Consider the following 23,421-nt stretch of genomic DNA (forward strand, 5'->3'; position numbering starts at 1 on the left):
TGCGAGATTTCAAACAGCTTTATTGTGACTGCAGATGCTCCAGTGCAGAAAAACAGCGACAGAAGAAGAAGCAGCCAGACCTGAGTAGGAGGCCAATCACAGCTCGGGGGACACTTGGGGACATTTTTATTATTATTATGAAAACTAATTAAAAATACTATAAATGCTTTAAATGAACTATGAAATAAAAAATGAACGGTGGACGGAAAAAAAGTTGTTTTCATGACAATCTTGATGCAAAAATGTTCCATTAATATTATTTTAAAATAACAATATTTGCAGCAAATATTTGAAAAATGTTTGTTAATGAGCACTGAAATGTTTTTTACAGAGTTAACGTAGAAAAGAGTTCAGTGAGCTTTGAGGCTGAAATCATCCCACACACTGTTTCTTTTTTTGGTCTTTGGTGACGTCAGAAGCTCTCAGACGAGAGCCAATGAAGCGGTTTGAGGGGAAACGTCACGAGGACGCCGCCGCACTCACGTGTCTGCCATGAATATGAATCTGAAGCCTGCCAGCTTCCATTAGTGCGCTCTTCAAACTGCTACTACAATTTAGCCTAGCATTGCTTTGGAAGGAAGTGATGTCCCTAGAGTCTGACAGATGGCGAGCTGCAGTCTGGAGACATGATGCTGGTGATGGTGGTCATGGTGATAGACTTCCTGAGTGGACAGATCGATGGCGTCTCTCGTGTTTCAGAGGGAGTAAAGCTTCAGCTGCTCCTCTATGTCGGCCTCCGTCACCTCCTGGTTCGCCTTCAGCAGCTGGAAGATGGCCGCCAGCTGCTCCTGTTGCACCCTGGGATGTCAACACACACACACACACACACACACACACGGTTAACAGTTTAGCCTCCAGGATCGTTTTTATTGTTGATCCTCGCTCAGGTGTTTTCAGATAGTGGGTTTGGATGTTCACTGAATGATTTCAATATGAATGAACCAGATTATTGCAAACAGCTAACAGTCTCACCATCTGCACCATCTGAGCCTTACATAGCTGCCTGCAGCTAGCAACCAGGTAGCACATCATTAGACAGTACTGCGCTGAAGTCTTCAGCCAACGAGCTTGACAATGAATGTTTGGTGTGAGCACCATCATCCTTCAGCTCTCTGAGGATCTCTTCTCCAGGCTTCTTGAAGGACGTTCAGAGCTCTTCTTTGGATGTTTCTGCCTCAGGATGTCCCTACCAATGTTCCCTCTAATGTTTCATGTGTCTGAACACACAAACACCCTGAGCGGACACTTGGACCACAGTGAGCAACAGCAGACGTGAGCACACGGTCACGCCAGCATCGAATCCATGCATGGTTCATTAAAATAATCAAATTACAGCATTTACATTTATGTTACACTACTTTTAATTAACTGCTTTAGCCCACTTACAATGAAAATTTAAAAAAATCTTGTTCATGACCTGTGCAGCATGTTAACACTATTGGAAGTAAAAATAACTTGAACTCCAATTTTGAAAACACAACTTTCTTTCTTTTCTTTTTTTTCTTTTTATAAAGCTCTGACTTCTGAGTCTGTGGTCTGTTAGAGAGTCTGTAACTCTGCAAAATACAGTAAATAATGACCAATGTTGGGCAGGTAATGATATAGTTACTTCTTCAAAAAAGTAACTGAGTAATGCAAACAACAAGGTTTTTTGCAGCTGTTTACCTAAAAATGCAGTCAAGGCGTTTTTTAAACCAACATTTCAAACTATTTACAGAACAATCAGCTGTTCTGCATCAAATCTGATGCCACACAAATTATTTGTGCCGCTCCAAAAAATAATTTCTGTCCACTATGAGATGAAGGAGAACAACAGCCTGATACCTGCAGGCCTGACAGCAGCAGATGTGTCACTGCTGTAACACCTGTGACACTCAGCAGGCGCCTCATTGTTCTGACACACAACAAAACCATTGACTACACTTAGTTAGCAGAGCGATGCTACTGTGAACTGAGGAGCGATTGTCCTGATGCGAGCTTCTACTCAGGGTTTTTTCTTCATGTTCAGAGCAGAAATGTTTTTGTTAAGAAACTGGATGTTGTGTTTTTCTCCACAATTTTAATTATAAGCTAGATACATTTCTACTAATGAAATGAGTTTGCTAACAGCAACAGGGATGAGTCAGTGAGTCAGTTGGGTTTGTGAATCATGATTCACGAGTCAGTAAAGTGATTCTCGAGTACTGAACGATTCGTTCATGATTCGCGCATCACTACACGCCGCTTTGCTCGCTAAAACAGCGGTGTCGGCACATAAGGACGCTGTCATAGCCTGTCAACGTTGATTGGCTGCATATATACGAATGTGGGATAAGGCGGCATCGTTCTGATCCCGTACAGGAGCAGCCAGTCACTGTCTGACTAACACTGAAGAACAGAATTGTTAACGCATTTATTTTAATTTCAATTCAGGTAGATTTTTTTCTGTGTGCAGAGGCCGTGCAGCAGTGCAGAATTGTGCACGCGCGCAGCTTGGGGGGAACATTGGTCCCCGCACTGCTTCAGGAATGCTGAGCTCCAGCTCTGGGGAGGCCCATCCATGACTGATAGTGCTCCACTGTGTGTTGACATGCTTTCACTGCGCTGGCAGTGTGTATGGGATCATCGTCAGGCTGAAAAATGAGGCTGCCAATCAGAATCTTTCAGATGTTACTGCATGTGGATCAAAATTTGATTTTCTTCATTAATCAGCAGTTTTAACTCCAACACACATCCAGCTAAATGAAACCAGTCCAAAGACTCTGGCACTGCAAACGTCTCTGAAAGTGTTTCCACTGATGATTCCCAGCAGTGGCTGTAAGCTGACAGTATTTCGTCTGCCCCTCCTCTGTTAGGTCTTGAGGCTGAGATAAAACAGGAGCGTTTCAATCATCTGCATCTTGATATTTTGAAACCAGACTCGTCACTCATCACTTTTGATCCTAAATTCTCAGTGAGAGATCTCTGAGCTCATCAACCCGACAGGCTGGACGAGCTCAGAGATCAGCTGAGCAGCAGGCTCACCTCCTGACCTCTTACAGCCAGAGGACATCTTAATGCAGGTTTGCCATATTTGGAGGGACTTTCATTTTTTGTGTCGTCTGTGGTTACACTTTTAGTTTTTCATATGTTGCCTCTAAACAACCACCTGATGGTGCTGTTGTCTCTGTCAGCTCCACCTAAACTTTGAAGCAAAAACAGGAAACAGGAAAGAATAAACAAACATCAAGAATGGGCAAAAGTACTTTTAATAATCCAGAATTTACAAAACAAAGATCAGAAAGACTTTCGCCCTATGACAGCTGGGATAGGCTCCAGCGCCCCCCGCGACCCTGAAAAAGGATAAGCGGAAGCGAATGGATGGATGGATGAAGATCAGAAAGAATCAACAACATGTTTCACGCTTTTATTTCATGGTTAACTTTTAAAATCACAACTGAACACTGAAGCCAGCAGGAACGTTTTATTGCAGCTTGTCGTCTAATTTTCTTTCTTCATTTGAAACCAGCAGTGAGAACCAGGTTATACTGAGGTTAACTTCATTAACATTCACTCACATAATTAATTTGTTTGCTTCAGAAAAGCTGGACACGAAAAGCAGACGGAAAAGAAACTCCTGAAGGCACTTTGGTGTGAAGACGTTTGCTTTTCACAAGCAGCTCAAACCTCAAAACTCAACAACAAGAGAAGAAAGTAGGACTTCCTGCAGGGTCTTATCTCATCTCTTCAGAGCCCCTCATCCTCACAGATCAGCTGTAAGAACACAAAGAAAACACAAGTTTGAGATCACAACTACAGGAAAACTTGTAAAAATGACTCAAACCGTCTGAAAATCTAAACCCGGTGACGCTAACACGCACCAGAGTTAGCGCAGTTTAACGTGACGTTGTTCTGGAGTCACCTCAGCTCTGAGAGATGCTAACGCCAACACTGACTCTACTCGAATATTCAGGTTTATAGATGCTGAAGTTTTTTGGGCAGAGAAGTAAACGGTGCTGCACCGAAAACCTCCTCCAGGTTGCTTTGGTGCCTCGTAGTTTGCATAGAAGTCGCCGACTTGCAACGAGTCGTCAACGACTCACTGAGCTGTTGTGGCAGAGCTCGCCTTCAGAGTAAAAGCTGCATGAAATGTGTTGGCTACAGCGATAAGGCACAACTTTTACTTTGAAAGCAAATGTTCTGTTTCCTGTGGTTGGTGTTTGCAGTCTGATCCAGTGCGAACAGTGTTGCCAATTTAGCGACTCTGTCGCTATATTTAGCGAGTTTTCAGACGTGAAAGCGCGTATGGCTTTTACTCTCAACAAGCAGCGGGTGCTGTAACGCAGTCAGTTCTTCTTTTACTCTTATGCTGTTTTGTGGATCACAAGGTTTAAAACTACTTATAAACACAAACACAGAGTAACTCTCCCAGAGTGCCTATTTCGGGTCACTTTTGCCGGTCCAAGCCCGGGTAAAGGAGCAGGGTTGGAATTGTGACATTAAAAAACAATAATTGCTAAAAGAAATTTAATTTGTAGTTCTAAATAAACTCTAAATGCATTTAGGACGTTTTTACTCCCTTTATGTCTCTTCCACGATGTTATTTCTCTCTCCAACAACATAGGTGCAATTAGATTAGCATGACCAATTATGCAAATTAGGCGATGACGTCATTTAGCGACTTTTAGGACAACCAATAGCGATTTTCCTTACTGGGGAGTTGGCAACACTGAGTGCGAACCACAGGAGACTGCAGAGGTCTGCTACCAGAACATAAAACACACACAGGTTTTAGGTGCAGCACTTTGGGGCTGATGTAACCTAGGCAACAGTCACCCTCCAGTCGGAGACAACACGCGTTTCCTTGACTGCAGGTTGCTGAGCGGTCACCGGGAAGCCTGAGCTAACAGTTCAGTGGAAAGTCCTTCACGAGTGACTCCAGCTGATCGAGGCGACCAGAGTCAGAGGTCAGTTAGGTTAACTAGTTCGACTCATGGACACGTTGCCTAACATGGTTAATGACGGCTCTCCTGACAGGTGAAGCAAAGGGCGGCACTCACCGTTAGCTGAGCCGTAGCAGGCAGCATGCAGGGTTAGCAGGCGAGCAGCACAGCTGGACAGAAGCTGACAGATGTGACGAGACCAGAGCGAAGACAGAAATAAACGAGCAGAGGCGAGCGCTCGATGAGCAGCCGGTCCACAGCGACGCTTCACCTGCACAGGTGAGACAGCAGCTGCTGCCTCAGGCTACAGCCACAAAGCAAAGTTCTCAGAAGTGTTTCTCCAGCTACAGAACACACCTCCACCCGGGAATTATTTATTCACCTGGATCAGAATACAGAAAATTCAACAGGAAAAAATGTTGATGACAGTCGTCCAGTTCCCACAGGTCAAAATAAAGATGGCGAGTCCACAGTGCTGCACATTCACCACGACTGAAGCAATGAAACGACCCGCGCTTCATCCCCATAAATCCCCACGGGGTCGCGACAGGAAGGACGTGGAACAAGTAAAGCTTGTATTGTGTTTCAACAGCACCTGAACATGCGTCACTAACACGTTTAGAAACGCTCTCTGCTTCAGCAGCCCCTCGTCACGGTCGGCGTGGAATAAAATACTCCATATGACAGGGGTGGGGAACTCCACAGTGTCCTGGTCCAGGCTGACGTTGACTGTGTGACAGCTGATTATACTAATATGAGGTATTATTATGGTTCTTTTGAATGTGTGGTGTGTTTGACCAGAGGAGGGCGCTGGTGAGCTCCACGCTGCGCGCAGTGGAAAAGTCCAAAAAAGAAACTGAGCTCAGACGCAGGCGGAGGACTCTCCATCAAACTGCTCGTTTTCTCCATAACAGCAACCGTTAATTATGGGCCACGGTTTCCTGTGCTTTGGATAAAGCGCTGAACTGTTTGGCTTAAATGATTCAACCTCTATTTTTATGGATGTGTTTAAGCGCCTCCAGGACCCCGTCTGAATCATTGTAACCCTGCTCTGACGCTGCACAGTTTCTGCAGGAGGCTGATATGAAGTCTGGCAGCCCGCTGCTAGAATCACAGCAGCAGTGATATCAAAGTCCACACCCAGAAATTAAACTGCTCCGGACGAGGCAGCAGCTGTGACGTCTGCTCTCAGGCCTTTTCTCAAAGTTTGCAGCTCCACTCGTCTGTGAGGCAGACGAACAGTAAAATCGAGTTACTGTGGCCTCTGCAACCAAGTGTTCCAGTAGTTTATGCAGGTCAGGAAATGTGTGTGTGAAAGCTGGAGACTGAATCAGAGATGACCGGATACTCGCAGGACAAAGAGACGGGCTGGCAGGAAACATGAACCAGGAATAAAAACCAAATCCAATGATTCTCAGTCACACCTCTGCCTCCATAAACAGGCAGTAGCCCTGAAGTAACGGAGATAATGAAAGCTGTGTGTCTGAGGTCAGCGGCTGGACTGAAGAGGAGCATCTCACCTGTCTGAGGTAAAGAAGGCAGCGCACAGCAGGACCGAATCACATGAAGGGGAGTCTGAGGACGCGTCCACGCTGTGACTGCAGCACCAAGCCTGATCTTCTTCACATGACTCAAAGAGTTCCCATCACACGTCTGTGAAAATGCTCCCAGAGCTCGTCCAACCCTGGAGCCTGGGAAACTCACGTCAGCCCCAGCGTGGTCACGTGACCCCGGCGCTCTTTTCTTTTAGATTAAAAGCTCGTGAAGCCTCACAACACTGAGCGCGCTCCTGCTGCAGCTGGAGGTGGAGCGTCTCCTTTATCCCCACAGAGAACATGTGACCCACATCAGCCGCCTTTTGTCCCTGCTGGGTCACACTCAGTTGGTACACTGCTGGGAGGTTAAAGGGGCGGGGCTGAGCTTCCTGTTAGCAGACGGTGAAGGACAATAATGATAAGAGGATAAGCAGCCGCTGTCTGGAGCGGCGGGCTGGTGTAAACACAGACCATGTGACCAACAGCAGAGGAATGAGCGTGAAACAGGGAGGAGCATCAGCCGCAGGGATAGACCAATCAATAATCAGTCATCAGCACCTCATGCAGAATATCTCACTGCAGAGACAGGAAACGATTAAAAGTTGGGACACGCCCACTCGTGGGCAGAAAACACAAAAACATGTTCTCAGTGTCAGCAGGGACCCAACCAGCAGCTGGACCCGAACGTCCACGGGAGACACAAACACAGACCCTCCCCACGGAGGAGACTCCACGGTCACAGTGAAAGAAGTACCACAATGGCGCTACACGCACGGCTTTAATATCCCTTTAGTAACATTCTGTTTTCTTTTAATGTTGCAGCTGAAGCGAATCACACGACGGCTTCTGTAAACGCTGATTCTCAGAGTTTATTTTTATCGTCATTTTGCAGATTGACTCAAATAATCAAATCATTGCAGTTATTACAGATGCTCTTTAATTATGTTCCTCCAGCACATTTAATTGCTTTGATCAACATGTTTGTTCTCCTGAAGAAACTTCAGATGAGAGACGTCAAACCTGCAGCTGCTGTCGGCTCTGCAGGACAGACGTTAATCAGTTTATAGCTTCTTATTGGACGCTTTGATCTAACTGGCTGCATTTGCTCTGTTTCTCACTGTGAATGTCGGCGTCAGTCTATCTGTGCTGCAGCGTTAGGGGTGATTAAGGACGGGCAGGGCTGAGGGTTCAGGGAGGGGATATTCTCCTTACCAGCTCCTTCCTAGCACACTGAGTCTGCTGAGGCTGATTACAGAGAGGTAAAATCAGACGTGAGCTCTATCCTGGAAAGATAAAGGTGGAGGCTGTCAGACACGTCACTCATACAATCCAGAAAAACGTGCAAATTCTCCAGAAAAAAAAGGTTGGTGCATGCTGGGATATTCCAGGAGGGGCGGATATAAAAAGAAGCTTAAATGAAAAGTTTGATGATCACGATTCTGTGTGTAACTGAACACGGCTATCAGACACATGCACGCGGCGTCATAACCAAATTATAAGTGAGAGCAGCACATCACAGGTGTCACATGATGGTGATCCTCCCAGTATGCACAACATGTATTCTGATGAATAAGGATGCAACAGTCCCAGTACAGGACGCATCAGGCTGCTGCAGCAGGACTGGGACCAATCAGGGATGAACTTTGACCCAAACCTGTGCAAAACAAACTGCAGCGCTGGCTGTATCTGTCTTTGAAACACGCCCATCTCTCTGCATGCAGCAGCTGCATGCAGACACCTCATGCACTAACGTAGATCCATCACATGATGCATGACAGCTGATTACAAGAGGACAGAAAAATGACTGTTTGTGGTCAGTTAGCATCTTTTGTGCAAGCCTCTGTGTCCCACAGTGAGGAGCGACCTTCAGTCTGGAGGGACTCGCCCTTTCTCGAGTTTCTCCTGACTCAGAAGGTTTTGGCCTCCAGGTGTTTGACGAGGCTGGGGTCAGACTGAACACAAAGGTAAGGTCACTGCGCAGCTGGAAGCAAACATTCAGAGTTTAACAGATGCTCGGCGAGGATTCTGCACAAGCTTCTCTCAGCAAACTGAGAACAGAGAGGCCTCCCCTGCTCCAGGAACACAGTGCAGCAGCAGCACCAAGCCACACAAAGCTCCAGTGTCCAATCAGAGCGCTGCAGACGAGCACGCCCCACACCGACAAGAGCAGAAAATAAAAACGGTGAAATCTGCCAGACTTTCGTCCGCAGGCTGCTTCTCTACTTAACTGTGATTCAACAAAGAAGCAACGGGAACTCCGTCCAGCTGCAGGCTCACAGACGGGCACAGACAGCATGTAGCAGCAGATTACATAACACTGCGTTCAGACAGCGTCAGCCTCAGGACGCGTAGAACAGACACGAACGGAGGAGACAGAAGCTGCTCTGGATGTACGAACCAGAGCGCTCTCTCGCTCCAGCGAGGACGGACCGAGTCCTCGGCAAAAGTCTCGATTTGAATAATCAGCTGCCTCAGTTAAAATTCTGCTGGGATGGAAACACAGGAGTGTGTAAAGAGCCTCAAGAGGCAGAGCTGCTCCCAGCACAGGTACGACAAAGGTGTACCTGAGGTGGTGCAAAGGGAGGCCATGGTTCTGGTTCCACACCGAGCCCAGTCTACACGAAGCAGCCGTTTACTGTCGGTGGGTTCAAGTCTCCACCTTTCCTGCTTCTCCCATTCATGGCGTCACGCCCTTCCCTGTTCCCGCCCACTTTTAACCAATCAGCATTCGACTGACACACAGCATTGTCCACACTGAGCCACGTGCTGGTAGAGACAGCTCTCTAACCACATCCATACAATAGCTGGTTAATTAAAACCTGATGAGTTCAAATGAAACCACAGCTGTTTTTTGTTTCCTGAGCTCTTCCATCAAATCTTCCACGCCGAGTGTCAGAAAGGTTTAAGGAGCCAATCAGCTTTGGCTGCTCCGTGCAGCCGACCCGTCCATGCAGGATAGAACAGCGTGATCACGGCACACAGCACCAAGGTCAGTGTTAGCATGCAGTGAAACTGTCAGCCAGGAAACCAACCTCTGCTCCTCCTCCATGTCCTCCTGGGTCATCAGCACTGCCATCTTACTCTGTTTCATTCCCGGGGTGAAGCTCAGCACATCAGCAGCTGCAGCCACATCTGGAACAGCAGAGGGAGCGCAGACATGTTAGCATCTGGCTGATGTCAGCTCTAACTCATCAGCTCATACTGACAATACAAGATTTTTCTTTTTTTTATTCTTTATATTCATTTGCTGAGTGACTAACAACTAAAGTGCATCTCTGTTTTCTTTCATGAAGTAACGAGAGCGGCAGGACTCACAGTTTTGGTGAAAAGTTCTTACTGTAGATTTAAAAGAGCTTAGAAGCAAAGTCCAAGCGGTCACATCACTGCAGTCTGTGGTTGATCATTTCTGCCACTGTATTTGTGCAGCAATAACCTCCGAGCACACAAACGCACCTGTCGCTCCAGCTGCTGCGTGACAGCTTGGAGGTCATATGGCGAGCCGTCAGCCTGCACGCCAAGAGCTTTGCTGCCTGTTCAAGATTAAGTATCATCCTCCTGCAGCAGATGGCTGCTTCACCTCTACGCACGCCGGCTGATACAGTAACCACGCTCTGGCTCAGCCAGCGTCGACAGCCGGCCGCACGGAGCACGGTTGTGCATCATGCATGAACCTGGATACTGATCCAGACTTGCAGGTCACAGTGATCACAGGGAGTAGCCGGATTTCCTCCTTGCTGATTCATTAACAGCAAATCAGCTGTTCTAAAATATATTCCTCTGGGTCACACGTTGTATTTCAGTAGCCCAGCATCTGTGTACACTCCTAATGTTTCCTGGAAGTGACTTATCTGTGACGCGCAGCTGCTGGCCTCAGTTTTCTGCTCAAAGATTGTCTTCAGTGTAAACGAAGCTGACACGTAAACCCAGAGCACGTATGTGGGAGCTTCAGTGTTCACAGCGGGTTCAAACTTTCAGCACGTTTAGTCTGTTTTAGCAGCAGATATACTGAACCAATGTCATTGTCACATACATGTTACACCACATGTCACTGTTCAAAGCAAATGTTTTTGAGGTGTTGGCATTGAGACGTTCAGGAGCCCTTGAGCCAACGGTTGTCGTGATTTGGCGCTAAATAAATAAAGCGAAATTGAGGAACCATCATTCTTCACTAAAGAAATCAGTACACAGGCTGTACTGAATTATTGAACAGGTTTTTTAACAAGTTTGGCTTTTCAAATTTATGTTGAACAGAAGAGGCCCCAGGATAGAGCCTCGGGGTGCTCCTAATATTTAATTACTGGAAACTTAGACACTAGGCAGTCCTTGGCCAAGAAATAAAACCAGTTCTGGACTCATGTGGTCCACCGAGGTCAACTAAGACCAAAACCTCTCTGAACAGAGACAGAAGAGTAGAAATGCACAGTCCAGCTAGCAGACTTACCATCATCCAGGATGGTCTCTGGTTCTGGTTCCTGCTTGTGCGATGGTTCTGTCAGACCTTCATTGGGTCTGGGAATCTGCTCAAGCGGTTCTTCGGGTTCAGTCGCGGACTTCTGGGCTGCCACTTCAGACACGAGCACAGGTTCTGGATCAGTAACAGGTTCTGGGACAGTTTTGGGTTCAGATATGAGTTCAGGGGACCTGTCTGGTTCTGATAAGGGCTCTGCTACAGGTTTGGACTCTGGGGTAGGTTCTGCAGCTTGTTCTGGGCCTGATACCAAGCCTGGTATGGGTTCAGACACTGCTGCTGCTTCTTGTGCTTCATCTGGTTCGAGAACAGGTTCTGGGCCTGACACAGCTTCAGAGACAAGTTCTGATACTGTGACTGATTCTGGAACAGACTTTGGCTCTTTTGTTGGTTCAGGGACTGCTTCTGGTGCTGGTGGTTGCTCTGCTCTTGTCTCTGGCACTTTTATTGGTTCTGCCACAGGTTCTGGTGCTCTGACTGCTTCTGTGACCTCTGGATCTTCTGCTGCTTCCGGCTCAGCTTCTGATATCTGCGCTGGTTCTGGGACATGTTGTGGTTCTGGGACAGCCTGAAAAGAGAAAGATTATGAAAACAGTTCACAGCAGTGGACGTCACAGTTGAACGAGCAGCTCGCCGACTGTCAAAACTGAGATAAACCCGATAAACCTGCTGAAGTCTGGAATCTGCTTTGGGAAAGTTTATGAATGACGTCATCCTGTAATTCAAAGTAATTTTTGCTTTTGAGAAAATGAAACAGATTTCACGAAGGCTGGTTTTTGATAACTTTAAAGACCTTTATTACAAAATGTTTTTTAGGATTACAGACCGTTATTACACAGTAAGAGCACAGTTAACCCGTCAATGTGCAAATATTGTCTTGCTTGTTCAAATCTCACTGGCGCTGGATTTTGCTGACTCGGGGAACCGAACCCAGATGCTTTGAATCTGGGCCGCAGAGGAAAACCAAACAACCGCCATGAAACAAGAATTTCATGAAGCAGAGAAATGTAATATCAGCCAGACTTGAAGGAAGACTTATACTTCAGCAATGAAAAATACCTGGACACATGTGGACTCCCTGTAATGACCTCTGCACAGACCAACTCATCTGGAGGTCATTACTGTCACTCGCAGCACCTCCACAGCAACACTGGGACAAATAAAACCCTCCTCAGCTAACCTGTCCCTTCCTTGACACCCAGCAGCTCATCCATACAGCTATGTACAGTATGTACACTATGTACTATATATACCCAGGTATATCTCTAGCGGCTGACCTCCCTATTTGGCTCTACTGTTGCACCTGTCTGTGCTGAGGTTGCACACATCGACATCCAAGCAGCAGATCTGGTTTCTGCCTCAGCCTCTCTGCCATACCACCATCCAAGCTTTCCTCCTGTCCTCGTCTTTAGGAGGCGCTTGTGGCCTTAACCCCTGGAGGGTCTTGGGTCGATTTGTGGCTCTAAGCCCAATAGTGTATGCATTTTTCTAGGACCCTCCAGGGGTTAAAGAAACCAAACACTTGGAAGGCTTTATGGAGACGAAGGAACTTTGAACTCTATTAAACTGAGATCTGTGACTGCGTACAGTGAGCTCATTGCCGAGTTCTAGAAAGCAGTCCAAGATGATCTGAGCTTTGAGACCTGGAGCTGGCCTGAGGTCATACAGGGATGGGCACGGCCAGCAGCAACACTCGGGCAGTGTAAACCATACTAAGCTGGTACTGAAACCTCCCCACACCATCACACGAGCAGCGGCCGGAGCACAGGCAGGATGGATCCATGCTGTCATGTTGATTCCAAACTGACTGTCTGAATGTGACTCATCAGACCAGCAAACATCTTCCTCTGTTGGTGTGTGAACTGAACCCTCAGTTTCCTGCTCACACTGACAGAAGATTGAACTCCGGACCCAACCTGGCCAAAGGAGATCCTGAGAGAGAACAAAGGACGCGACCCTAAGCGACGGCCTCGAGGTAAAAGAGCCGGCATCAGGAACAGGCTACGGGCTCGCGCACACCGCGCACCCATGCCCAGTATCCTGCTAGCCAATGTTCAATCCATCGAGAACAAGCTTGATGACCTCAGAGCCAGAATCAAGTTCCAGAGAGACATTCGGGACTGCAACCTCCTCTGCTTCACCGAGACTTGGCTGAACCCAGCGATACCAGACCACGCCGTGCAGCCGACGGGGTTCTTTTCGGTTTACCGCATGGACAGGACAATGGAGTCGGGGAAGAAAAGAGGTGGTGGAGTGTGTTTGATGGTGAACAACAGATGGTGCGACAGCACAAACATCTCCCCACTCACACGCTCTTGCTCGCCCAATCTGGAGCTTTTGATCGTTAAGTGTCGCCCTTTCTATCTCCCTCGGGAATTCACTGCGGTCATTGCCTGCACTGTTTACATTCCGCCTCACGCGGACTCGGACACTGCCTTATGTGAGCTACATGAGGCTCTCACACATCAACAAACACTTCACCGAGATGCCGCACTCATTGTTATGGGAGATTTTAACAGAGTGAATCTCAAACGGACATTTCACAACCTTCACCAGCACATCAACTGCCCCACCCGGGGCACGAGGACATTAGACCACTGCTACACCCCGTTCAAGAACCGTTACAAGGCTCAACCCCTGCCGGCATTTGGAAAATCGGACCATTCCGCCATCTTCCTCATGCCTGCTTACAAACAAAGGCTAAAGCAGCAACCACCAATCAGGAGGGAGGTCGCTCGCTGGACGGACCAATCGGTGGCCGCGCTGCAGGACGCACTGGATGACGCAGACTGGGACATGTTTCGGCGCAGCTCTGATGACATCAACATGTTTACGGAAGCGGTTGTGGGATTTATCGGGAAACTAGCGGACGACACAGCAGAAAGAACTATCATCCGAACGTTTCCCAACCAGAAGCCGTGGGTGGATAAAAACATCCGCGACGCTCTGAGATCACGCACCGCTGCCTACGATGAAGGGCTCGTCTCCGGTAATATGGACCTATACAAGGCTGCGTCCTACAACGTGCGCAGCGCGGTCCGAAAGGCAAAGCGGAGCTACGGGGAAAAACTAGAGTCACAGCTACGACAGTGCGACTCTAGGAGCCTGTGGAAAGGACTGCGGACTATAACGGACTATAAACGACCAGCTTCTTCAATGATGAATGCCGATGCTTCACTGGCTGATGAGCTGAACACGTTTTATGCTCGCTTCGATGCCGCAGCAATTAAAACAACAAACGGCTGCGCGCGCTCGGAGTGCACCAGTGAAGAAAATGCATTCGTCATCACAGAGCATGCCATGAGGAACACCTTCAGGAGGGTGAACACCAGGAAGGCAGCAGGACCAGATGCAATCCCTGGCCGGGTCCTTAGAGCCTGCGCTGATCAACTAGCGCCGGTGTTCACGGAGATCTTCAACCTCTCCCTGGCCCAAGCTGTGGTTCCCACGTGCTTCAAACAGTCCATTATTGTCCCTGTTCCAAAGAAACAACAGCCCGCTTGCCACAATGACTACCGTCCAGTAGCACTGACTTCAATTGTGATGAAGTGTTTTGAAAGACTGATGAGAGATCACATCACTTCTTCACTTCCTCCCACCATCGACTCACTTCAGTTTGCTTACCGGACTAATCGTTCCACAGACGATGCCATATCTCACCTGCTCCACACATCCCTGAGTCACCTGGACACTGGCAGAGGGAATTATGTTAGGATGCTGTTCGTGGACTACAGTTCAGCATTCAACACAATAATTCCCTCTAAGCTTTTCACCAAGTTGACGGATCTAGGACTCAGCTCATCACTGTGTCAGTGGATCCTCAACTTCCTCACAGACAGACCCCAATCAGTGAGGGTGGGAAACAAGTCTCCCCCTCCATCTCACTCAGCACTGGAGTGCCTCAGGGCTGTGTTTGAAGCCCCCTGCTGTACTCACTGTACACTTATGACTGTGTAGCCACATCCGACACCACCTCCATTGTCAAGTTTGCTGACGACACTGCTGTTGTGGGCCTGATCTCCGACAACATCGAGACGGCCTACCTGGAGGAGATTAGGAACCTGGAGACCTGGTGCCAGGAGAATAACCTCCTCCTAAACATCAGCAAGACTAAGGAGCTGATCGTGGACTTCACTACAAAGCAGGCGAGGAATTACAAACCCCTCATCATCAGTGGCACGCCAGTGGAGAGAGTGGACAGTTTCCGATACCTGGGTGTCCACATCACTCAGGACCTGTCATGGTCCTGTCACATCAACACCCTGGTTAAGAAAGCCCGTCAGCGTCTCTTCTTCCTCAGAAGACTTAGAGACTTCCATCTGCCACTGAAGGTGCTCAAGAACTTCTACTCCTGCACCATCGAGAGCGTCCTGACGGCAAACATCTGCACCTGGTTTGGGAACAGCACCAAGCAGGACAGACGAGATCTGCAAAGGGTGGTGCGCTCGGCAGAACGCATCATTCAATCAGAGCTCCCTGACCTGCTGCCCATCTACACCAAGCGGTGCAAGTCCAAAGCTAGGAAGATTATGATGGATCTCTCCCATCCCAACAATGGACTCTTCTCACTGTTGAGGTCTGGGAAGCGTTTCCGCTCCCTTAAGGCCAAAACAGAGAGAATGAGGAGGAGCTTCTTCCCCCAGGCTATTCGGGGCCTGAACCAGGTGTAGGACTGGACTCTCCCAAACACGTCACTATAAGACTGGACTCTCACACACGTCACCACACATTTCCTATAATCCTATAATTCCTATAATTTATAATCCTTATCTTTATAATCTCTTCTGCTATTTGCACATTCTTTACTGTAAATTCCTAAGTTAATTTGTAAATTTTTGTAGTAAATTGTAAATATTGTAAAACTTTTCTTCTGTCATTTAATGGTCGGGCATTGTACAGCTACAAGCATTTCACCCCCATGTCATACTGTGTATGGTTGTGTGTGTGTGACAAATAAAATTTGAATTTGAATTTGACAGGAGTGACACGGTTGTGTGGTGTTCTGCTGCTTCAAGGTTCAGAGATGCTCTTCTACATACCTTGAATGTAATGAAGAAGCTTCTCGGATGAGAGGTGAAACGTCTTCAAGCAACCTAAAGAAGTCCAGATGCTTTTCTTTCCAAGCTCCTTAGACTATTAGAGTTTCCGTTTCCTTCCTATCAGTCTGTCCATTCTCCTCTGACCTCAAAGCTTTTTCACAGAGAGGTATCATAAGGCAGCGGTCCCCAACCTTTTTTGCGCCACGGACCAGTTTATGCCCGACAATATTTTCATGGACCGGTCTTTAAGGTGTCGCGGATAAATACAACAAAATAAAACCAGTACCAGTACCGAAAAAAAGAAGATTTATTCATAACACACGTGAAAAGACCCAGGAAAACCGAGTAAACGACAAAAACGATAACAAAATAACGCTGAAAACCGATAAAAACCCTGAAAACCAGACATTTCACACCTGAGCCTCGACTCTCGCAGCCCGGTACCAAACAACTCACGGACCGGTACCGGTCCGAGGCCCGGGGGTTGGGGACCGCTGTCATAAGGTACATCAAGTTTATAGGATGTTAAATCAAAATGACAAAGTAGTAAATCAAAGATTAGAAAGCAAACATCCAGCAAACGTCAGTCAGACAGTGATGTGTCACAGTCTGAGTGTTGTAATGAGGCGGACCATAACAGCCCCTGAACTAGAAGGTTTGGATCATATGAACAAAAATGTGACACGTCTTCTAGGAAATGGCCATTTTTATGAGTATTAACCGATCTTGAGCCCAGAGAAATGGAGGCAGAAATCTTTTTTGTGATTTTAGGCCCGCTCTGCTCCATCGGTCTCGCCCTGACCCGGAGAGACCCCACAGTCTGCTGGTCTCACCACAGAGACAGCTGGTGCACGCTTGTCTTAACCTCACAGCAGCCCTCCATCACAGCCTCACACTGGCATGGCATCTGTTTAGCCGGAAACACGGGTCTCTTCCTCTGAATTCCTGAGCTCTGAATCACTGAAATACCCACGGTGCTAAATGCAGCTCATTAAATCGCTCTGTGAGTCAGCAGAACGATGAGGACGGGCCCTGTTTGGACTCCGGGCCTAAACCAGAAAACAGTTTGTTAAAGGAGTGATGAGGTCATTGTGTGCAGCGGTGTCCTTTCATGCAACAAACATCAACTTCCTAATTTGGAGAACGTATCTACCAGGCAGCACAAAAGTTAATGTGTGACCAATTTACCATCGGCACATAAACCATCAAACTTACACGACTTAAACTCTATCGACAGATTATTTTTGATATGAATATGCAGTGAAGGGATGAGACGTTTGCTACGGGAGGTTTTCTGCTTTCTGTTCGTAGCCCGACTTCAAACGAGCGATTGCATTCATTCAGTCAGAACAGATTATGACACCAAATTAGGATTGTGAGCTCTTTAATTGGGACCATGTTCTAAACTCATTAACAGTCATTATAAGATATGATTGCAAGAACTTAGAACGTACAAAGGCTGAAGCTGGGATTCTGGAAAACAAGCTCTTCCACTGTGGATTAGGCTCAGTCACCGCCGCCTTCACCACCTCTGAGAGCACGTCCTGCTAAGCATATCTGTAACATTACACTGAGTGCTGTGCTCCTAAAAGCCATTTCAGCTCCATAACAGGCGCAGAGGAAGCATCAGCTCAGCTGGCATGTGGGGAATTCACTGAGCTACCTGAGCAAACCGGACAGATCACTCAGACGTCGGACACACGATGCAAACGTTTCAACCTCCAAGCTTTGCTTTGCTTCTTTTCTTAAACAGTTTCTTACACCTGCAAATTACAAAACAAGCCTTCAGGTTTTCTTTGAACCGCATACAGCAGCTCTGACAGCAGACGAGGAGCTCGGTGAGACAGGGAGGAGGTCGGGGTGGGTGGATGGGTCAGCTGATTACTTCAAGCTGTCAGGTAATGTTACAGTGGAGCCACAGCAGGTAAATGTTAATGAGGGCTTATTGGTGTTGTTTGAAGGCAGCTGGACGCTGTGAACACAGCTCTGCTCTTCTGTTATATGAGATTATAAAGTTTACAATGAAAAAGAAAAACGTAATTAATCAGAATAAAGTCAATCCACCAGCTGGGCCACGTGGATGTTACAGACTGCAGGTGATTTGGTCTCATCTGATATAAGAATTCTTGCTCCACTGATTTTGGAGATGGTTGCTTGGCTACAGTTGTCATTTGCAGGTCTTCCCATAAATTTCATCCCAGTATGATTCAGCTGAGGGCAGCGTGCCGAGGCGAGCGCTCCAGCCTCTGTGTGAACAGACTCTTTGTTATCCTCCTGCTCGCTGCCCTATCGCCACTTCAGCTGCTGACTCCACCTCCATTTACGACGGAGACGCTTCCACCGTGTCCTCTCACACAGATCATCTTACTTCATCTCATACAGACCAACATCTGTGAGACAAACATTTAGATTCAGAGTGTGAGGCCAATCGCTGAGACCGGCCCTTTCACATCCTCTGTTTCAGGCTCTGGTGGTGCTATAAAGAGCAAACTCCTCCCCAGCGCCAGCAGCTACAACCAATAAACACCAGGAAGTTCTCTCAGAGGCCGGGCGGGGACAGGGTGTGGTTGCGGCGGTGGTGGTGAGGGTGACGGTGCCAAGCTCAGTGTAATCACCACATTGTTTTGTCCCGGATTTGATGCCCAGCCAGCAGCTCTGTGGAGCAGAGGAGTACTGAGCCAGAGCCGAGCAGGCCTCAGAGGAAGGAGGAGAGGCAGGAACGGCGCCAGGCCGGGGGAAATACCAGCAGAGGTATGTCAGGCTGGAGAGAACGGCTCACAGCTTCCACGACTCGCTGCTGCTCAGTTTGATAAAACCCAAAGAAGACGAGAGTCCCACGTGTTTGATTTCATGTATAGTTGTTCCTGAAACACCAAACGTTGTGACTGTTTCCTCCCAGAGTTCAAGCACATCCTGTTGAAACCTCGGCTCTTTTTATCTTAGTGACCTTGTAGTACCATATCACCCTATTAGAGCGCTTCGCTCTCGCTCTGCAGGCCTACTTGTTGTTCCTAGAGTATTTAAAAGTAGAATGGGAGGCAGAGCCTTCAGTTTTCAGGCCCCTCTTCTGTGGAACCAGCTTCCAGTTTGGATTCAGGAGACAGACACTATCTCTACTTTCAAGATTAGGCTTCAAACTTTCCTTTTTGCTAAAGCATATAGTTAGGGCTGGACCAGGTGACCCTGAATCCTCCCTTAGTTATGCTGCAATAGACGTAGGCTGCCGGGGATTCCCATGATGCACTGGGTGTTTCTTCTTCAGCCACTATGTGTTAACAGACCTCTCTGCATTGAATCATATCTGTTATTAACCTCTGTCTCTCTTCCACAGCATGTCTTTATCCTGTCTTCCTTCTCTCACCCCAACCAATCACAGCAGATGGCCCCGCCCCTCCCTGAGCCTGGTTCTGCCGGAGGTTTCTTCCTGTTAAAAGGGAGTTTTTCCTTCCCACTGTCGCCAAAGTGCTGCTCATAGGGGGTCATATGATTGTTGGGTTTTTCTCTGTATGTAGGGTCTACTTTACAGTATAAAGCACTTTGAGGCGACTGTTGTTGTGAAATAAAATTGAGTTTTCACTATCAGCAGGTCAGTTTTTCTAGCAGCGAGTGGCATATCTGGCCGAGAGCTGTTTTCATGCGTCTCAGCCTGATTTCTCCTTCTTGTTCAGCCGGCGTGACTCTGTGACATGTTTCTGCTTAGCATGTTGGACTAATCCTTCTGTTAACGTTACTCCACCTCCATCCAGACTGCAGCCTAGATAAGGCAAACACAGAGAGAGCAGCGCGTTGTGCCCAGATTAATGCAATAAAGAGTTTTTTATTGAGCTGATGTGCTCGGGCTGGAAAAAGTGCTGCTTCTCGTTTAACACGTGGACACAGAGGAAACATCTTTAGCTCAAAGTCAACAGTGAAAGTTGTTTCTTCAGAGCTGGTTAACATTTCCTCTCCTTCCTCATTCTTTGAAAGTGTGTCGCTCGTGGCGAAGCAGCTCTCCGTTTATGGAGATGTGAGTGAGCTCACGTTGTGCAGCTTTCACCGGAGGAACGAGACGAAGCTCTGCTGTTTAGTCTCTGCATGAACATCAGAATCAGCACAAGCATCAGCTGACAGTGAAATAAAAACACGTGTTTTTAAAACTTGAATATTCTTCATGGATTTTCTTGGAATAAATCTAAACGTCTTAATTCTTTCCTCTGCGGCAGTAAAATGTTAAATTAATATTTAAATGATTCTAATTAGAATAATTATTTCCCAAACATAATGTTCCTTATGTTTTGGTCCCCAGCTCTAACACCACAAAATGATCATTTGACTAAGTCAAATAATCCAAACTAAACAGTGTTTTATTCCAACGGTCAGAGCAGGAAACTCTTCCACAGCACATCTACGGAGCAGGAAGGCTGAGGGTTTGATTCCCAAACTTTCTTCCTTCTGTCTGAATGTAAGTTTGAGGTAAAATAGAAAGTGCAGCCAGTGTCCCTTTGGCTGTGCTGCTGTCACTCCCACACAGAAAACAACACTCGCTGTGTTCCAGCTCTCAGACAGACGTCCTTTATGAACGCTGTGAGATGGCCCACGATGCATTGCGGCAGTCGTACAGTAAGCCTGACAGCTGCAGCTCGGTGTGCTTGGGTAACGTTATCAGAGGAGGCTCAGCAACTCAGAGTCGCTGGATTTAAAAAAGTGGGATCAGCAGGTTGAGCTCACAGCTGTCAAACATGCCCACGCCACAGCGCCACACCCACCTCCTATAGGTGGTGTCAGTGTCTGGCACCAAATATAGACGGTTAGTCGGAGACCTGTTACACATTCTGCAGGCTGTTTAAAGATGGCGGGCAGATGGTTTGCATGTTTAACAGCTCTCACATCAGCAGGTATTCAAACGAGTCCAACACCACAGCTTGTGTGTGCATTTCACTCCACCCTCCCAAAAACAGTTCAACATTTCCATAAAGACGAGTCAGAGTGTGCACAAGCAAATCCACCAATCACAGGGAAAAGGTGGTGACCATGTTTGGGCATCGGGCCTCCAGTCGTCAGTCCAGAGTGCACCCGCCGTTTACTGGTGGACGGTTATTAATCACTCACAGAGCAACACACACAGGTAGCTCGAGGAGAGCAGGTGGTAACTTGGGGCAACCAAACATCCAAATGAAGCTCTACAAGCTGCAGTTCCTCTCACGTCCACTAGAGGCTCCCATGTTAAACCTTTATTGCAGAAATACACATGTTCACAGCCCGATGCACAAACTGTCGGCCTCTGTGGATCGTTTCCTCCTTCACAACACCTGTTTATAGCTCACCTGTTTAAACTGTATTTAGATTCAAGACTCTTTATTCGTCACACGCATAGTTATACAAGTATAACCTGCAGTGAAATGTAACCTGACACGCTGCTCGACTTATGCAAAAGGAGGGAGAGAGAGAGCTTAATGTTGGCATTAAGGCTCCTGCATCTGCTAGCTTCACCTGAGCTGGACCTCTGGACCTGTTTGTGCGGTTGGGAGCATTGTTAATGACATCATGTGACCAATAATATGTCTGCTGTGAGGTCCCTGTACCAACAAACTGTCCAATAAGGCTGAGCTAGATTTTGATTGGCTGTTACTGAGAAGTAGTCAAGTCAAGTTGGCTTTATAGTCACTTCAACCATATACAGTTAGTACACAGTGAAGCGAAACAACATTCCTCCAGGACCAAGGTGCTACATGCAACATAAATTTACAACATAAATTAACAGAAAACACTAAACTAGCTAACTAAGAGGCCTAGTTAGCTGGCTAGCAGAGACAAGACAGACTGACCTAACATAAATTACAACATAAATTAACAAGAAAAAACAAACAAACAAACTATCTAACTATCTAAGGAAGCTTTTTTTTTTTTGTTATCAGACAGCAGAAACAAAGTGCCCGTGCAAATGTGCAAACAAGAGCAGCGAAGTGACAGAATGATAGAAAAACACAACGTAACATAATAATAAGGTTTTGTGATGCTAAAGTAATGCTAAAGGTTGCTATTGTTAGCCTTCTTTTATTTTTGGTTTAAAAAACCAAGATGGCAACAGTCAGTATCTCGACGTCCGTTTTCCATATACAGTCTGTGATAACTGCAGTTTCACTGATATGTAACTAATATGTTAGTTAGTGATTAGTCGATATAAATAAAGATGTAAAACAAAAACAAACAGCCACTAAAATAAACCGATTCAAGCAGGAAGTTCATGTGGACGTAAAGGAGCACCTGCCATCACCTCCAATAATCAGACTGAATAAACAGCAGCTTCCTGTCATCTCTGTCTGATCTGCCAGTTATGCTTTCAGCCAATCACCGTTAACCTAAACACACGAACACAGATCGACTGCGTTTGGTCCGAAACTGTTACAGAGGAAACATCATTTTACCTTAATGAGAAAGTTTATCTGAACTTTATCCAGTGAAAAGGAGCCAATATGAGAGAGAGGGAGGGAGAGAGGGAGAGAGACGGGGGGGAGGGAGAGGCAGAGAGAGAGAGAGAGAGAGAGAGACAGGGAGGGGGAGATAGGGAGAGTATGTCTCCTGTGGACAAACAATAACCTGGTGTTTGCTGTTATTCTCTTTTTAATCATCTGTTTATATAAAGTGACAGTAAATGATTAAAGTATCTGGTACCGCCTTCTTCAGACGCAGGTGATGAAACTGAAGGACTGAGGCATTAAAGGCTCCTGTCTGACAGGCTGCAGTTACAAACTGCGTCTCGTTTGTACTTCTTACATCTTTTATTGCTTATTGATCAGTTTTGGAACTAAAGTTCATTTCCCGGGTTCGTAGATCTGCGTTTTATCAATTAAAAGTAGCCGCTTCTTTAAAAAAACAAAACAAACAAACAAACAAACACCAGTCTGATCAATAACAGCATCGATGGAGCTCACCTGGATCGTCTCGGTCGCCCCAATGTCCTCCACGCTCGGAGCTGGAGGCTCTGGTCGCAGGGAGGCTTCGGGCTCTTCTTCCAGAGCTCCTTGTGGAAGAAGGTCGTCTCCGTACCCGAGTTTGGACCTCTTGCTCCCGGCAGACGAGGAGGAGACATCGGGCTTCCTGCTGAGGAGCGACGTAGCGAAATAAATGGCAACGACGGTGAAGAGGATGGCGGGGACGATGACGGCGGGGTCCAAGTCCATGATGAAGAGCCGAAAAGTCACGGAGTGTGTGTTTGTTCAAGAGGAGGCTGAGGACCGTGTGTGTTAATCAGGCTGCGATCACACACTGAGCCTCATCCCGCCTCCTCACACAATCTGACCTCAACAGCTGACACACACACACACACACACACACACACACACACACACACACACACACACACACACACACACACACGGGCAGCAGCCGGATCTGCTTCAAAATAAAATACTCCAAGTGGGTTTTCGAAATTAAAGACCGAAAACTCAAATGCGGGTTCAGAGTGTTTAATACAAACCAGTCGTTTGTACTTTTCAAAA

The 23,421-nt window shown here is 47.1% G+C and overlaps 1 protein-coding gene across 3 annotated transcripts; it reads right to left on the reverse strand.

Moving 5' to 3' along the window:
* Positions 1 to 23,274, reverse strand: LOC146712064 (uncharacterized). 3 transcript variants are annotated; one of them, XM_085455195.1, is made up of 5 exons: positions 22,855 to 23,271; positions 10,878 to 11,472; positions 9,469 to 9,568; positions 7,649 to 7,719; positions 3,210 to 3,732 (listed from the first exon to the last, which is right to left on the reverse strand). In XM_085455195.1, the coding sequence occupies exons 1-4, from the start codon at positions 23,101 to 23,103 to the stop codon at positions 7,686 to 7,688; spliced, it is 978 nt and encodes a 325-aa protein (XP_085311321.1). In that variant the 5' UTR covers positions 23,104 to 23,271; the 3' UTR covers positions 3,210 to 3,732; positions 7,649 to 7,685. The 3 variants fall into 3 exon arrangements, with proteins under 3 accessions (XP_085311320.1, XP_085311321.1, XP_085311322.1); XM_085455194.1 differs by lacking the exons at positions 3,210 to 3,732; positions 7,649 to 7,719 and adding an exon at positions 1 to 798 and having other exon boundaries at positions 22,855 to 23,274; XM_085455196.1 differs by lacking the exon at positions 7,649 to 7,719 and having other exon boundaries at positions 22,855 to 23,266.
* Positions 23,275 to 23,421: the final 147 nt, after the last annotated feature.

Source organism: Copadichromis virginalis, linkage group LG4 (genome assembly GCF_057382275.1).
Source record: "Copadichromis virginalis isolate Kocher_CV1m ecotype Utaka linkage group LG4, C_Virginalis_male_GT1.1, whole genome shotgun sequence".
In the NCBI taxonomy this organism is placed as follows: domain Eukaryota; kingdom Metazoa; phylum Chordata; class Actinopteri; order Cichliformes; family Cichlidae; genus Copadichromis; species Copadichromis virginalis.

Bases quoted from the DNA above. Each gene is read 5' to 3' on its own strand.
- LOC146712064 (XM_085455194.1), bottom strand. From the start codon at position 23,103: ATGGACTTGGACCCCGCCGTCATCGTCCCCGCCATCCTCTTCACCGTC. The intron at 11,473-22,854 runs GTGAGCTCCATC...TTCTCTTTTCAG, and splicing joins GGGCGACCGAGACGATCCAG to GCTGTCCCAGAACCACAACA. The intron at 799-9,468 runs GTTGGTTTCCTG...TTGACATCCCAG, and splicing joins GACATGGAGGAGGAGCAGAG to GGTGCAACAGGAGCAGCTGG.